At 43.9% G+C, this 16,963-nt stretch overlaps 1 protein-coding gene across 3 annotated transcripts in view; it reads right to left on the bottom strand.

The window, feature by feature from the left end:
- Positions 1-2,718: 2,718 nt before the first annotated feature.
- Positions 2,719-16,963, bottom strand: part of SLC4A10 (solute carrier family 4 member 10) — a 139,836-nt gene continuing 125,591 nt past the window's right edge. For all 3 annotated transcript variants that reach the window (XM_066634347.1, XM_066634363.1, XM_066634356.1), the window contains 3 exons: positions 13,220-13,287; positions 12,264-12,380; positions 2,719-2,785 (listed from right to left, as the gene is read on the bottom strand). In XM_066634347.1, the coding sequence (XP_066490444.1) occupies positions 2,719-2,785; positions 12,264-12,380; positions 13,220-13,287 (252 nt within the window). The remainder of the gene's footprint in view (positions 2,786-12,263; positions 12,381-13,219; positions 13,288-16,963) is intronic.

Here is a 16,963-nt window from a genome sequence, read left to right as displayed (position 1 = left end):
TGGTCCAAACTGGGCTGAACTATCCTAGAGGCCAAACTGCACTGATCAAAATGGTTCAAATGGGGGCCTTTTTCAAAGCTGCCATCAAGAAACCAAAGTTTTTCCTGTCCTGGGCAATCCCTCCTCTTTGTCATATGTTCCTGTATAACACATACATGCATCAGGCTAGGAACTTCACCAAAAACTACTCTAAAAACAAGTGAACACACAAAGCTCCAGGGCACAGGGGCTGCCTCATTCACATCAACTGAGAGCTCAGACACCCACATGTGGAAGAACTTCATGTGCACACAGACATATACAGGACAGTCAGCTGGTTGACTCTCATTTGCCACTGACAGTGCACTGACTTTCCCTATCACTCTGTTGCTGTGAGTACTGCAACATGCATGGCTGTGAAACTGAGGGAAAGAGTATTATACTACATCAGGCAATTTTGAAAGTAAATAGCTGGTTTTCCGAGAATGGTTGTAAAGCCCTGAAATTTGAAATGGTGCAGATGTTTGTTCCTGGTAGTCAAAAGCACTGGCACACTTCAAACATAGGATTTTGGGTAATATATTGCTAGAAGAAGGTTCTCCATAAAAGTTAAAAAAATAAACATATTCCAAGAAATCTGTAAAATGTTTGATATTGTCCCACTTCTATTTTAATCATGAGGAATACAATCCACCATCTTGCATACGTCACAAAGTACTTTCCCCTCCTTCCTCCCTAGCTAGGGATGCATGATGCTGAACAAACAGCAATCACTACCTTCAATTACAGTGAATCCTCAACTACCCTATGAAGATCCAGTCATTCTGTCCCTCTCCAGGGCAGGGAAAACTGTTCACATTACAATGGGGAGAAGCAGTGTGACTGGATATATGTAGGGAAGGTGGTTTTAAAGGTAACAGTTCCATGCTGCACACCTGGCACTATATATCCCCAGCAAAGGGAATGAAAATCTTCCTGTATGGGCAACTCCATGTGCAGGAAAGGATGGATCCTGCCCAAAGACTGATCTGTCTAGTCTCATTCATTATAAACTGTAGGTTGACTAAGTAATTTAGATTTCATAATAGTAACCTATATGGCACACACAGAAAGAGTCTGAATTCCAAATATATGGAAATGCTTGCCTTTGACATAGAAACTGAGTTAAAACAAAGGACAAGCATGATTTTTTGCAAAACAAGGGATTCATGCAAAACTCGGGTTCTCCAAAATCAGTGCTGAAACTCCCATTCCGATCAGGGGGTTCAAGCCCACAATTTGAAAGGTGGGGTAAATCAAGCCTGAGTTAAGCACATTTCATTGCCATTTCTATCAGTGGGAGAAATAAGCACATGCTCAACTTTTTCCCCACTCAATCCATATGATTTAAAAGTGCTTAAGTTTGGCAGGAGAGTGCCCAGAGTTCACTAGCAAGTTGCAAATGCATTGCTTTTAAACCAGCAGGTATTTCATGAAATTATGAAAAGAGCCTCTAGAAAAAATATATGTAGGATTTCGATCTGGATAAAATCACTCCTTGTCTGCAACTGGACAAGTGTGTATCATCAAGTAGGAATTTATAGACAGTCACAGGGATGGCACCGGGGGTTAGCTAGACTGGGCACTGGCCCAGGTTCCATGCCAATCAGAGTGCCTAATCGGCCAGGCTGACCCCTGAACCCTCAGCTCCAGTGGCAGTGGTAGTGCGCGATTCGCCATGGGGCGCCCAGTGCAAAGTTTTGCCCCAGGCACCCCAGCAGTGGCACTGGACAGCAGTCCGACTTTCCAGCAGTGGCCCCACTGATTACCTTTGTTTTGGGGTGTAAACATCTTACTGCACATGTCTGTCAAGGGTTATAATCCCGAAAGCTAGAGAAAAATGTGGATTATTTACCACCACAATGCAGCTGTTGGACTCACCACTGCAACACTGAGTACAGTACAGTATAAGATATTGTAATAACAGCTTGCATTCACAACAAGTACTGTATGAATATTGCACATCAATGGATGTGACTTTTTTTCCAAACAAGATGAGAGAATGTTAACTATATCCTATATATCTTTATATATTATAGTACTTTATTTTCCAGTTACATATAAATTTAAATATTAAATATCCAGTATTAAATCAAGGAAAAATTGCACAAATATAGGGTCTGATCCTGTAAATCACACACTCATACACACAGACATAAAAGCCATGATTTTAAAACTCATTCTCATGTGGTTCAGAGTTTTCAGAATTGAGCTGCTCCACATTTAAAAATAGCTCTAAAACTCCCATCATCTTGGTGACTGACGGTCTTCTGAAATAGCAGGCTGAAAGCCTCAACTATAAAAAGAACTGGGGGCTGTTTCAAGTTTGCTTTTTGTTTGCTGAGATGGAGACACCATGAAAAATAAATTGCACAGGCAAAGTAGGAAAAATACTGTCCAAACCTACAGAGCAAAGTCTGAAAGAAAACTTTGTTCACTTCTTGAATGGACGACACGGGTCCCAACAGCAGGAACCCAGCCAGGAAAGTGCAAGACGCTTTCATTGGCTAGAGTCGATTTTGAGATGGATTATGGCCAGAGCGGAAAAACAGACAGTGAACTGAAGCACAGATTGCACTACTTACGTTACCAGTGCTACTTAGGTATGGAGGACAGGTTGTACAATGGAATGATCAAATGGGCATTGTTATGATTGTGGCACTCCTCACATTGGCTTGTAAAAATAAACTGCAGAGCAAGTCATAGACAAGTCTCACGGTCCACACCTTTCCCTGAGTCAGCTTTCTTCTCTCTTCGGCTTTCAGTGCTAGGTTGGGGTTGGGAGGAAAGAAGAAAAACCTTAATTACACAATATCCCAGCAGATCTGTAAACAAAAAAAGGTGGGTCCATCTACCAAGCAACACAATTTGCATCAGCTTTTCATGCTGCAGTGTACAGTCTGGAAAGCAAGAGCGAAAATGCCACTGCCAGGTTGGACATACGGTCATGAAAAACACCAGCCAACACTGCAGAGGACGAGGTGAGCAAAGAAGAACACTGAAAAGAACATTCAATGTAAAACTGACTGACAGATGAATCTGCAAGCATGCAAGCCAAGAGCGATCACTGCATGGGTTTCAATGGCAAACAAGCCCTTTGCAAATAACAACCAGCCATGTTGTTTAAGACTGGCATTTTAAGTTGCACAAACAAGAAGCTGGACAATTGAGGGGTTACATTATGCATGTTTGCCCCTTCGCATCAAAGTCACTGGCAAACTTGCATAATTTGATTGAACTGAACTGCACATGCTGTTTTAAAGACATGCTTTTTACCCCATAGCGTGGATCCTAGATAGCTATGGTAGCTAAGGTAGTCCACAAGAATGCAGATATTTTGCTTTGGTTTCCATAAGCACTCCTAGCAAAGCTTAAGCTAGATCCACATCATCCCACTGTCTCCATACTGTCTCTCTACTACTCTTCACGGTTTTCAGTCCCCATCACCACAGTGCAGAAGGGAATTACTAGTCCATATTCCACACTTAGCTGTATAAATAGCTGTTCAGAAAAGCTCAGCCATGTCATTGGATGTGCCAGGTTGGAACCCTTCCTGGCAAACAGGACCTCTTCCCACACATGCGCATACCCAGTCACACAGAAGTCACTTCCTGGCATGTAACTCCTTGCTGTTGAGGTCTGTGTGCGAGTGTGTATTATGCACATGAGTGTGAATCAAAGAACCACATGGGTAGGACCAATATTACTGGGAGGAAAGAGGGCGAGCGCCTACATTTTTACTCCTGCTAGATGGTTGCTTCAGTCACATACAAGATCCCATCGCATGGAATCACATGATATGGAAGCAATTCCAACGTAGGCACCTGTGTGTACATAAGAACCACCCTGCTGGATCAGGCCAAATGCCAATCCAGTGCAGCATCCTGTCAGTGATAAACCAGGTGCCTCTGGAAAGCCCACAAGCATGAAATGATCCTGCTCCTTTCCCACAATTGTTCCCCTGAGTGGTGTGTATTTCGAGGGACACAAGAACCTTTTCTGAGACAGCTCCCCCTACTGGAAGGGAAAAGTCAGAACTGCAGTGGGCTTCTCTATCAAGATGAAGCAGGGCCTGTACCCCCTGTTCCTAGGACCCTGGAAATGCCAACTGGTGCAGAAAAATCCTGAGCATCATATACATTAATCATTGTACACGATGGGATAAGGATGGTGAGGACAAAATATCTATTATTGAGCAGTACCTCGTAGATATATCTGTATAGTGCCTTCTTTGTTAAGAACTAAGAACTTAAGAAGATCTTTGCGTTTTTCTCTTTGAGCTTCCAGTGATTTCTTTGGTGTATGAACAATTCTTTTATCTGACTAGTTTTATTGTCCCATCTGGCATTTCATTATTTTTATTACTGCTGTTATTTCTGCCCTGCTGCGACACAAATTTGATTTTAATTGTGTGCGTGTGTGTTTTTTTTTTCTTAATGTCATTTCGGTCTTCATGTTTATTGTTAGCTGCTTTGGAATTGTATTTTCACATTTTAAAGTGGAATGCAGTTTTTCAAGATAAATAAGTCAATGCTGCTCTCAAAGACTGGATTGCAACATACATAGGTAAAAGTATACGTCCCCCCAAAAGATGCCCAGGCAGAATACCCAGAAAGAAATATATTTTTTCTTGTCTCTTTTTTAATTTGAGTTAAAGGCTTTATACTAATAGTTCAGGGCTGTCCGTTCCCCCCCCCAACCCGGTGTGAACAATACATCTTGTGTAGAGTAGCAGGAAGAGCGGCAGACTCAGGGTGTCCCGTCACCCACCTGCCAGCCTGCCATGGACAAAGCCACATCAATCCGCTTCCCTAACCATTCACTTCCTTCCTCATGCAGTCCCTTTAAACTTAAAGTAGGGGTGTCCAAAGTTTTTGGCAGGAGGGCCGCATCGTCTCTCTGACACTGTGTCAGAGGCCGGGGAAAAAAAAAAGAATTAATTTACATTTAAAATTTGAATACATTTACATAAGTTTACATAAATGAATATATTAAAGATGAACTTATATGAATGAATGAAGGCCCTATAAAAGGCCTTGCACAAAGCAAGGCTGGCCTTTCCTTTGGTGCCACTGCTGCATCACAGATGTAAAACAGCAAGCAATGGAGGGAGCCCTCGTCCCACAGCTCATGCGAAAGGTTGAACAGTTGGCCGTCATGCTGAGAGCAGTTGCATTGGGCCAGTGTGGGCTCCAACAAATCTCAGGAGGGCCAGAGGCTCATTGGAGACTGGGGGCTCCCTGAGGGCCGCATTGAGAGGCCTCGAGGGCCGCAAGTGGCCCCAGAGCCGGGGTTTGGGCACCCCTGACTTAAAGGGGCCACGCAGGGAAGGAGTGAGATGAAGAGGATAGGGAAGCAGATTGCCAATGCCTTCAAAGTTTCTTTTCAGATATGGGCAGTGATTATCCACTTCTCTCCCCCCTCCCTACCCCCCTTTTCTTGCTCCTTCCTTGCTGTCCCTTTAAATAAAACAGGAAGTGCAGAACATGCTGGAAGTTTCTTCACTTTCAGTTTGTTGAAAAGGATCATACAGGAAGGAGGACAGGAAATGTTTACATTTTTCTTTCTCATTGTTTGGGGGGGAGGGTGCATGGTGGCGGGTCAGAGTGGCATCAGACAGAAGATCCTATTGGGCCATCTCTGAATAGTTTTTATGATCTGATTCAGGAAACTGAAGTTTTAGTAGAACTAAACTCTAGGTGAGAAACTAGAGCCCCATGTTTATTCACAGTAAGGCTTTCTACTATGCAGTAGTGCTATTCTCATGCCAGAGTGACGGCTCACTCTACCCTAAAGCTGCAAACACACAATAATAAGGAAGCAGATGCTATACAGTACTGCATGGTACCATATTGGTAACTCTATTTTATAGCAGGTTGCACTACAGATACCCTGGCTTCTCAGAATGCCATGCACGATAGTCACATTTTTTAAAAAATTGCAGAGTAGTTCCCATGTGGGTACTTTCCACAGACAGAACAATCTATTTTCCCCCTCACTGATCCATCACTTTTCCTACTTCCCCTGCCCCACACACATTGTGACATGATGTCTTAAATGAGGAACCTTCGTTATATGATATCTTAAGTACAGAAACCTTTCTTTGCTTATACCACAAAAGGCACTGTATATCCATGATCTGAAAGTTCCTGACAACTGTGTACAAAGCAAAGTGTATCTGTACATGTGCAAACCCCCAAATGCTATAGAGAAAAGTAATAATAAATATCCTTAATATGCTTTTCTACCCAAGTACTTCAGGGATTATTCTTTATCCACTTTGATTATCTTTAGAGAGAATCTGTGGTTCTTGATGAGCACACACTGTACAGTTAGAACCCCTGCTAACTGGTTAAGAGGCACTTTTTCAAGTGGGTGCTCCTCTTTTATTTAGCAGGGGGAGAGTAACTGGCCCACCTCACCCCAGCAGTGTCTTTTCTAGTGGCTGTCTGCTGGTGTTGCATCTTTTTAGATTGTGAGCCCTTTTGGGACAGGGAGCCATTAGATATTTGATTTTCTCTGTAAACCGCTTTGTGAACTTTTTGTTGAAAAGCGGTATATAAATACTGTTGTTGTTGTTGTTGTTGTTGTTAGTAGTTAGGAGCTAAATTCTGCTCTAGAAATTCAGGTAAAATACTCATACTGAGAGGGTCCCTTCTTGTAACTGCAATGAGTACTAGTATTACCAGTTCTTAATTACTCCCAACAGAAGCAATTACACAAAGGTTGTTGTGTCAAGTGTCACAGGGGCTATGGTTTTCAAGAACTACAGATTTATTTTTCAACCACTAGTTTGGGAATGATTCCCAATGAATAAATGAGACAGTTTTTGCTCCCCAAACCAAGAGAGAGGACAGGCAATTTCAGTGCTCAGCAGTAATGTCTACCAACAGGAGCCTCTTTGGTTCCAACAAGGTTTACCTATACAGTTGTTCCCAAGCCAGGGGCTGTGACAAAATGAGGGTTATGTGAATGTTCCTGAGAGGCATGGGAAGCAGTGTTCCCTGAAAGCTGTGGGGCTCCCCACAGCTTCCCTTTCAGTGTTCTGGAGCACAGTGATGACAGTGATGTATTCACCAAGTGCTCCAGGGTGTATTTAAGTTTATAACAGTTATTATTAACATGTACCAACTCCATGGGCTGCCTCACTGAGAAAAAAAAAATGTGTTTAGGATTGTGTATTTTCCTGTGTTCTCTGCTGTTTTTATATGTTTTGGATTTTTTGGGGAGGGGTGGCTATTTTTCTGCATTTTGGACAGTTTTAACTCATCAGCAGCTTCTATGCCTTCAGCTGCTGGGCTGCCCTTACAGCAGCCTTTGTCCTGTGTTTGTTGAAAAAAAAAAAAAAAACCACCATTGCCAGACAGCCACATGGGGAATGTGGATTCTGGACCCTGTCTGAAACAGCTATGATGTCTAGCAACCGGAATCTGCAGAGTCAGGTTCCGGAAACAGATAGATAGGTTAAGTGTACAAAACCTATCTATCTCATTCCAAGAGATGGGATGGAGTGACCATATAGGTTCCACTCCTCCAATCAAATGAGGCGATGACATCATTACAACCAAGTGATAAAACTTACAAATTGGAAGGAAAGAGGGTCTCATTGTTCCAGCTGCCCAAAACTCATGGAGTGAGCTTCACATAGAAGAGACCCACACCACTCGGGAGGATGCAAGTGAAAAGGGGCTGGAGGTCCCATCCTTTAGGTAATTTAAATGAGGAATAAATCAAGCTTGCAACCACAAGGGCTTATGTGCGCAATCTTAGGATTGCTCTGGGCTGGTGAAAGTCCGTTGTGCAGGCCCATGCATGAACTCCCTCATGAATTTAAAAAAGGGCATGCTGCACTCTTTGAAAATACAAGAAGACAAAGTAAATAATTTTGTCAAACACATAATTCAGTTTTGACAGCACTTTATTATTTAATATGGGAGCACTTAGGAAGGAAGCTACCTAACAGATCTTCAGAATGTTGTGTTCATGTCTATATTTGGCTTAGAGCAGTGCTGACATAGTGGGATAGAAGAGTGGCAAACCTCCTTCCTCTCTGCCATACAGACAGAGATTCTTCATCTGTACTTCTCACTAGTAAAGAGGAGACATTCATGCTATTTCTCATTTAAAGTTGTCTTATATGGAGTCAAGTTATTGGTCCATCCAGCTCAATACTGACTCTAAACAGACTGGGTAGTGGGTTTTCAGAGGGGGTCTTTCCCAGCCCTACCTGGAGGTGCCAAGAGTTGAACCTGGGACCTTCTGCAAGTAAGGCCAATGTGTTATGTGAAAATCCCCTTTTTTCCTTTTAGTTGTAATTTTCTCTCTATATCTGGTTATGTTACTAAAATATCATGCAGGCTAAACTTCTCACACAGGCCACATTTCCAAAACTCTGGTCAAGTCACAAGCTCATGGTTACACAACCACCACCTCCCCATGGTCACACATTATGGGAGGAAGTCTGGCATCTTAAATCACTGTTTAAGTGTCTCCTACATTACTGTATTCATTGTATTGTTTTAACCCAATCACTGTTTAAGTACTGTATACAAACTTGAACTGCCTTCTTGTGTTGCTGATTCATTGTATTGTTTAAGTTCCCCCATCTAGGAAACCAGCCATTGACCCCATTGAATTTTGCTGATAACTGATCCTTTCAATTTTTTACACACTCCAAGCACCCTGCTGTGTGGTAGTAATCAAGCTACCATCCAGCTCAACCCCTTTTAAGTGAGGGCTTCCTCTCACACATGCTGGCTCTCTCTCCAAGGACCAACACATCTGTGGGGGGACTCTCCCCCCCCAACTGCTCTACAGGACAGGTAACTATCTTGCACATGGAACCCTTTCCCTTCTCTCCTACCCCCTCTTTTCCCCTTCTCTCTCCATCTTTAGTTAGCAGCCGGGGTTTGGCAGACCAGGGACCCCTAATATCCTTCCCTACAACCTTTCCTTTTTCTAATTTCCTTGGATGCACCAAATACTCTTTACATGCAACCACCATGAAAGCTAGGTACACTGGATTCAAGTACTAGGACCAAGAAACATACACTTATCATTTCTCCATGTGCATGTTTACTTTTGTGCTTTTGTAATAAAACTAATCTTTTATTAAAAGTTATCTTTCTCTCAGTCTCCTCTTTAAGCAAAAGGGAATTTCTCTGCATTACGCCGTCTTGTTATCCAGCCTACGATCCTAAGGTTTTGATAAGGGCAGAGTAATAATTTCCCTAAACAAAACAGACCTTTTGGTAACAAATGCTCCACCACTGGGTAAGAGCTCCTCTTTCATTACAGAATCTATTTCAGAATCACTCCAGCTGAATGTATGAACTAGTCTAATCTCTTGCTGATCACAGACTGATGATCTTGTTTATGCTGCTTAAGGAGAGGAAGAACACTGCAGAAGCAACATGCTATTTTGGGGTGACAAAATGCCAAGAGCTAAGCAGAGTGACTTCATTTCAGTTCATGTATTGACAATAAATACTGTGACTAAAGCTACCATATTTTCCTGGTGCATTTGACATCTCTCTGTTATTGCTTTGTTTTAAATTTTGGCTGAATTACAATTTTCAATGTTTAGAAAATGATTGTGTTCATTTGTTTCATAAGCTCTCAGGAGAACCAGTCTGTACGTATTCAAGCAGCCCCCTCCAATGCATTTTTCATACCATTCTATTACAATTTTGTCTCCCCAAAATGTACACATAAGAAGTTAGCTGGGTTTCCAAAAGACACCATTTAGTATTGGGGACAGCAATCAAGGCAAAGGTTTGGGGGCAGGGTCTTACCTTTGGGAAATCAGCTTCTAGAGAAATTAGGAAGGGGAGCTTATGGTAGAAATATGATAATAGAATAATTAAGTAGAAAATAATGTTAATTCAGAATGAATGGCAATTGGGGAAAGTAGCTGTTAAACACAATATTGCATATTTACTCAATGAAATCAACAGCAATATCCCAATAAAATACTGGTCCTCCATTTTTACAGTTCCATAACTGAATGCATGATCCTTCTCCACATGGATACCACTGCCTGCACATGGAAGGTCTGGCATAGGGCTCAGTAGGTCACCTTGGTGTGCACTGCAGTATGTCCAAATTACTGGAGACAGGAGAATCCAGAATATGTTCCCATCCAGCCTTCATAAGAACATAAGAACAGCCCCACTGGATCAGGCCATAGGCCCATCTAGTCCAGCTTCCTGTATCTCACAGCGGCCCACCAAATGCCCCAGGGAGCACACCAGATAACAAGAGACCTGCATCCCGGTGCCCTCCCTTGCATCTGGCATTCTGACATCCCAGAATGCATCTGGCATTCTTCCTTCCCACCCAGACTCTCTTGGAACCATATTATCACAAGAAGGGCCAGCCCTCTGTGTGCAGGCAGGTATACCTGCATAGGGATGGAACATACCCTTAATGTTTGTTTGGTTCTTCTAAATATTACCTCCAAGCAGCCAAACATTTATAAAGCCTTAGTTTTGAAGGATGTGTGACTATGACAGAAATGTAAAGGTGATGATTTACCTTTTACCTGATGTGAGCTGAATAATTAACTTGCAGCCCAATCCTATCCCAGATTGAGCTGTCAGGGCAGGGCATTACAACAGCTGAAGAGCCTTCCGCAGTCTTAAAATGGCTGCTGATGGAGAGCGCAGCACTCAGTCAACGGCCATTTTCAGAGCACTGCTGCAAGAGATGGTAGTGCTCCCCAGCTGTTGCTGGATCTTGCTGTGCCCGCTGGAGTAGGCAAGGCGGCAGCAGGGCTGGAGAGGGGAAAAACTAGGCGGAAGGGGAATAACAGGGCACGCAGGCTGCACAAGGGAGTAAATCCAGCGGCAAAAGCCCGCTCCTGATCCTACCTCCCATTTTGCAAGCCTCCCTGCCCCCTTTCTCTCCTTGGACTTGTGCCAGCTACAGAGATGACAAACGTCCAAGAAGATCCACTGCGGAGCAGAAGGCTTACAGAGGGGTAAGGGGATTTAAATCTCTTTTCCACTCCAAAGCCTCCTGATCTGCCACCCCCCCCCAAATGTATTCATGCACTCCTTTTTGGTGCAGCTGCACCAGCAGGGGGAGGGAAAGGATCGGATTGTGCTCTCATACTATCTTACCCATCAAATAGGAGCAGAATAGACAATTTAAAGACAAGAATATACCAATCTGCATCCCTGTGACTTTTCCCCTTCCTGTTTCAGTAGCCTCATAACCTTCTGTGGTGACAGCAACAACACAACACATCCACAGTATTGAATTGGAGGGAGCTGGTGTGGTAATGGGGAGACAGGGGTGTAATACTGTCTGACAACCTTAAGATACATGCACCTATTGCAGGCCACTCCTATATATTGGCTAATGCAAGAGTCTATGTATTAGCAATAATGATACTAAGAACACTAATGTAGAATATAATAGCAATATTATTAATAATAATAATATAAAAGCACTGCAAATGCTATGAGACTGTGAAACTAAATTAAAAAGAACAAGCCCTTTGCCTGTAGGCTTATGATCTAGGAAAGACAAAGGAGAATGCATTTGAAAAGTATGTCAGAGATGCTGGCTGTTGTTATTTTTTTATTTTGCTTTGTTTTAAAAAGACAAAAACCTAGATAAAGCTAGTAAAATTGTTTCCATATGGAGCCTTTTGTAAGTGACAGGCAAGAAGATCCACCCAGGGATCCCCACATATCCCCACAATCATTCCTAATGGTTCAAACAGATTACCACCAGCAACGTGGGTGGCACAGCAACTGGTATAAAAGGCAGAAACATCAGCCCCACATACGGCCCCTTCTAGGAAGAACTCTCTGCTTGCTCTTTAGAAATGTCACAGCTTGCCTGGAAGCAAGCTGGCCTGGAAGCAAGCTGGGCCTTTACCCAGCACCAGCTCCTCCCGCAAAGTTCTTGCTTCCTGCCCCCTCAGCCTTCCAGAGGAATTTTGAACTGCATGAATGCAAAGAGTCAGGCTCTCACATCTGCACAGGTAGGTGTGTGCCACACCTCCACAGATATGAGGATCCCTCTGTGTGCCTATACTTTTATATAGCTTTCCAGTGGCACCGCCATGGTTTCCCGCTACTTTCAGAATCAACTTGGAGTGTTGATACATCTCCAGTTACCTATAGCTGAGTTCTAAGAATTAAAATATCTGTTTGGGTTTTTTCACATAGTAAAGCAATAGTTTCTTCTGCATTAATTAGTAAAATATATGGGATTTTAAAAAAAATTAAAACCTTTTAGAAGGAAAGCTGGACTCCTTATCCTTGGTATTTTCTGATCCTATCAATAGTGTCTTCCAGACAGCTGTTTTTGCCATTTCATCAGAGATATTTATTACAGATGGGTCATCTCTAGAGAGAAAAAAAATGAGTACACAGTAAGAGTGATGATATGAAATGCCTCTCCTGTTTTTATCTGCCATAACCTCAGGTAGTAAAAATGGGGGAGGGAGAATTTTTACAATTCTTTGGGTGGGCTTGAAAGACTAAAATTTCTCAGTCTATAGGCAATTGCCATTTTTTCTCCAGGATTGCCCTCATAATAACACTATGGCATTACTAGTGCTGCCACCACTGTAACAGAGATGTAACACAGCCTTTTTCAAAACACCAATAACCCAAGGAGAATGGTTTAACTCTTTTCCCCAGCCATTTGCCCTGAGCTTTTCTCAAACCCCCTGGAAGCAACTTTCAGCTCTGCTGGGGAGAAAAAGTACCTGCTTTCCCCCCCCCCCCCCAGAGGGCTAAATGCAAGTGTGAACTCATGTGCACGCACTCATGCTTTCAACTGAGAAAATGGCATAGGGAGAAGGCCTAAACACCCATCCCCAAGCACACTGTCCTATCCAATTCCTCCACTGTCCATCATGTCATTGATACTTATACATTTCAAAAAACGACTCAAGAAATATGACCACAGATCTCCGGCACCACACCTGATTGGAACACCTGAAACTGCCTTATATTGAGCTTGCTCTGACTGACAGCAGCTCTTCATTAGAGGTCTTGCCCATCACCCACTACCTGATCCTTTTCAACTGGACAAACCAGGGACTATGAACCTGAGATTTCCAGCATACAAAAAATCTGCACTGCCTTTAAGCTTACTGCCTTTAAGCCATAGTCCTAATTAACCAAAGATACATGCATGCTTGTCCCTTGAGTTTCGATGCTAGAGCTCAGGAGTTTACCTGTAGTGACCCTCGAGTGGTAACTGGACAGTACCTTCCTCTTCCATCGCTAACATACTTTGCTCTTCCTAGGACGAAAAGAGTGCAGATATGAGCAACAAGTTCTGGCCGTCAACTTTCAGATTCACAGCCCAATCCTAAAGGAGGCACCACCGCCGGGTGCAGTGGCACCAAAGCATCCACCACTGCAACCTGCAGTCCCACAGCAGCTGCTGGAGGTCTCCTTGGGGGAAGGGGTCTTTCATCCCCTACTTGCAGGGAAAGCCCCAAACCCCACAATGGGGCTTCTCAAGTCTGCTCTGGCTATTTTGTCAGTGCAGAGTTGAGAGACCCAGTGTTGGGCACAACACAGAGGCAGGATCCGGCAGAACTCTCCTGCTCCAGTTCCTCCCCTTATTCCATTCCACTCATTCGCTGTCTTTCCCCTACCGTGATACTACTTATCACTAGTCAGCCCTGTTGGAGCGCCAGGTGGCCCTCTGAGCAGTGCTGAGACTCAGTACCAACTGGAGCTGGCACAGCACCGGTGGTACACTCATACCGTCAATGCTAAAGAGCTTAGGATTGGGCTCTTTGTCAACAAACAGGAGGAAAAAATTAGCACCATTGTATTACTTCTTTTCCAAAATGGCTTGTGGCAGTTTTTAATAACATTACATCACAGTGGCCCTTCCTGTTAACAGCTCCTTTGAAAATGAAACAGGTGCCAAAAATTAGGGAGCTCTATTTAAAGGGCAATTCTCCAGTAAAAGCTAATTTTCTTGGTGTAAAATAAGCTCGACCATCAGCTGGAGAGTTGTGCTCTTGTACAGCTTCCGAACATGTCAGTGGAGCTTGCCCAGGAGGAAAGCTTCCTGGTAGATTGAATTCCTGCAGCATAGGCGAGAAGGTTTTCGTAAGTGGTTATACTTAAGTGGTTTTTGTAAGTGGTAAAGCTGATGCTCCTTCAAGATGAAATGCACAGAAAGGGCTGAGGACAGTGTAATGCAGGCCATCCCACAGACTACGGGACTGCTTAAAGGGAAGGTAGGCACAGGACATTAGCAGCCGCAGCAGGTGCTGCACACAAAGTGCGCACTTAGTTTTGCAACTGGCATGGGTGCTATACAGGCCAGTTCTCTGTCTACCTCTTGCATTAGGCAGGCTGTCTGCTTCTTTTTGTTTATTTATTTTAACAAAAACTGCATTTAACCCTTGCTAACTGATCAGAGACACCTTTCAAAGTTGTGTTCTCTTATACTTAGTGGGGGGAGAACAACTGTCACTCTTCACCCCAGCATGGCGTCTTTTCCAGTGGCAGTTGCTAGTGAGCCCCTAGTCTCTTCTGTATTTTTTAGACTGTGAGCCCCTTGGGGACATGGAACCATTTATTGATTTATTTTACTATGTAAACCACTTTGTGAATGACTCCTGTAGAAAAGCAGTATAGAAATATTCTTGATAATAATAATTTAAGCCTTTAAACAAGTATCACATGAGACTGTATTAGATGGCCAATGCTGTCTTCTCTAGCTTTCAGAGGCTCGCTGGGTTGTGGGGTAGAGGTCCTTCCCATCAGCTGCTCCCTGATCCTTTTGAGGCTGGGGATGCCAGTGACTGAACCTGAGACCTTCTGCATGCACTCTGTATGCTCTACCACTGACCCATCCCCCAGGGACCATGTTGAAAAGAGCCACATGGCTGAGAGAGGGGGGGGGGAGAGAGAGAGTAGCCTTAGGGTGCAATCCAAACTCCTTATGTCTGTGCTTTCCGGCACAGACACAAGGGCAATGCAGCTCTGAGGGAAGGGAACAAACATTCCCTCACTTTGAGGAGGCCTCCGTGAGTGACACCCAACTGCAGAATGCAGCACATGTCCCATTGGCACCGCTATGCCAACTGACATAAGGGGTTAGGATTGCACCCCTAGAGGCTCATAGCAATGAAGCTGTGTCCTTACTCCACAGTCTACATGTCACCAGTAGATAAAGACTACTTACAATATGATCAGCCTCAAAACATTAAGGTGAGTGACAGCCGGGGAAATCGTCACTGTAATTTTCAACAGCACCCCTGTGGTAAGGGTGCAGCAGCTCTAATTTGCTAATGACAATTACATTATGAACTAATGACAGACCTGGGAATTAACATGGTTTCCTTGACATTTAATGCTCACCCCAAAGGGAGAACTTATCCTTATGCAGAAGAACAACTTGGAAAATGAAAACCTTGATCCAATCAAAAAAGTATTTTTAAAATGTCTTCCCAACTTCATGTTTTTCGTATGCAGAGCCTATTTCTATTTTTAAAGTCAGCATAATAGTGCCTTTCCAATTAAATTCCAGTGGCTCCATGTCAGAATTTTTTATTTCACAGTTAATTTTGTCATTTCCAGGCTTCACAGCTTCCCAGGATCTTGACAGTTGAGCAGGTTTAATAATAGCCTCAAATATTTAGCAATGCCACAACATGTAAAAATAGCCCCTCAAAAAGACAACAACCAAAAATAAAAGTAAAATGCAAAAACGTGCAGATTCCTAGTTTTGCTTTATGTCAGGCCTAGAAAGGAAAACCAAGTGACGTATAAGGGGAGAGGGAGTTAAAAACCAAAAGGAGCCCCTGTAGCAGTCTTGAATAACATCTCACCCTCTTCAGCCATTCTAAAACTGGGCATGCTTGACCCAGGTGAAGAGGTAACAGCAGCTAGCACACCAACTAGCCCCTTCAGCAATCCTCACCCTGGTTATGCCCCCACTGCTCTCCACTAGTTCAGCATCTGTCTGAGGATGGCAGCACTGAGACAGCTCCCTCCCCATATAGAACCTTGACTGTACTGTTCACCTCAGAGAAAAGCTGAACCTGAGAAATCAAAGGAACATGTCCACACAGGGAGTGTGGCTAGCTGGAGCACCTGGGTACCTTTCTTGTACAGTAAGTGGCTTCTGAATCACTTTGGCCACAGTGCATTATGATGCACTGCTGAGGAGGTCCCACCTAACTCAGGTGTGCATATGTGCTCAATGTATGCTAGTTTCCCTAAAGTTTTCTATTCACACCACTTTCAAAGAAAAGTGGAAAGAGAAGAAGGCAGACAAATCACACAACCGCTGGTAAGCACTTACGCTCAGTTTGCACTACATTTGCCTTAATGGGGGGGGGGGGGCGACAGTTCCAATACTCAGGACTCTACTCTAGTTTGCATAGGAGATTACTAGAGTCAGTAACATATTAAAGTTAATATGGGGGTTATTAACTCCTGGTTGCATTATACCCTTTATGAGTTGGTAAGACCCATGACTTAATCCAGCGGTTCTCAAACTCCAAGGGAGTTCGAGCCCCGCAGTAAGTCCTTGAGGGACTGGGGGGAGGCAGCAACGTGATCTCCAGGATCACATCGCGAAGGGGGCTGCAGGGGCTTGGCTGGACTCACCAGAGCCTCCCGGAGCCTCCCAGGGGGTGCGCGGAGCCTTGTGCAACCCTCTGCAGGGCTCCCGAAGCTTAGAAAGCAAAAGCAGAGTGATTACACCCCACCTCAGCAAAACCGGAAGTGGAATGTGATTGTTCCACTTTCACTTTTCAAGACGTGGGGAGCCCTGCAGAGGGTCACTCAGGGCTCCCCACACCCCCGGGAGGCTGCAGGAGGCTCTGGTGAGTCCAGCCAAGCCCCTGCAGCCCCTTTAGCAATGCGATCCTGGGGATTGCATCGCTGCCTCCCGCCTGCGTCCTTGCAGCCCCCACCCCTTAAGGGGGCAGAGGCCAGGGCCT

The sequence above is a fragment of the Tiliqua scincoides genome, chromosome 1, assembly GCF_035046505.1.
Source record: "Tiliqua scincoides isolate rTilSci1 chromosome 1, rTilSci1.hap2, whole genome shotgun sequence".
NCBI lineage: Eukaryota > Metazoa > Chordata > Lepidosauria > Squamata > Scincidae > Tiliqua > Tiliqua scincoides.
Note: the sequence above shows the minus strand (reverse complement) of the source record. Positions and strands in the feature narration are given on the sequence as shown.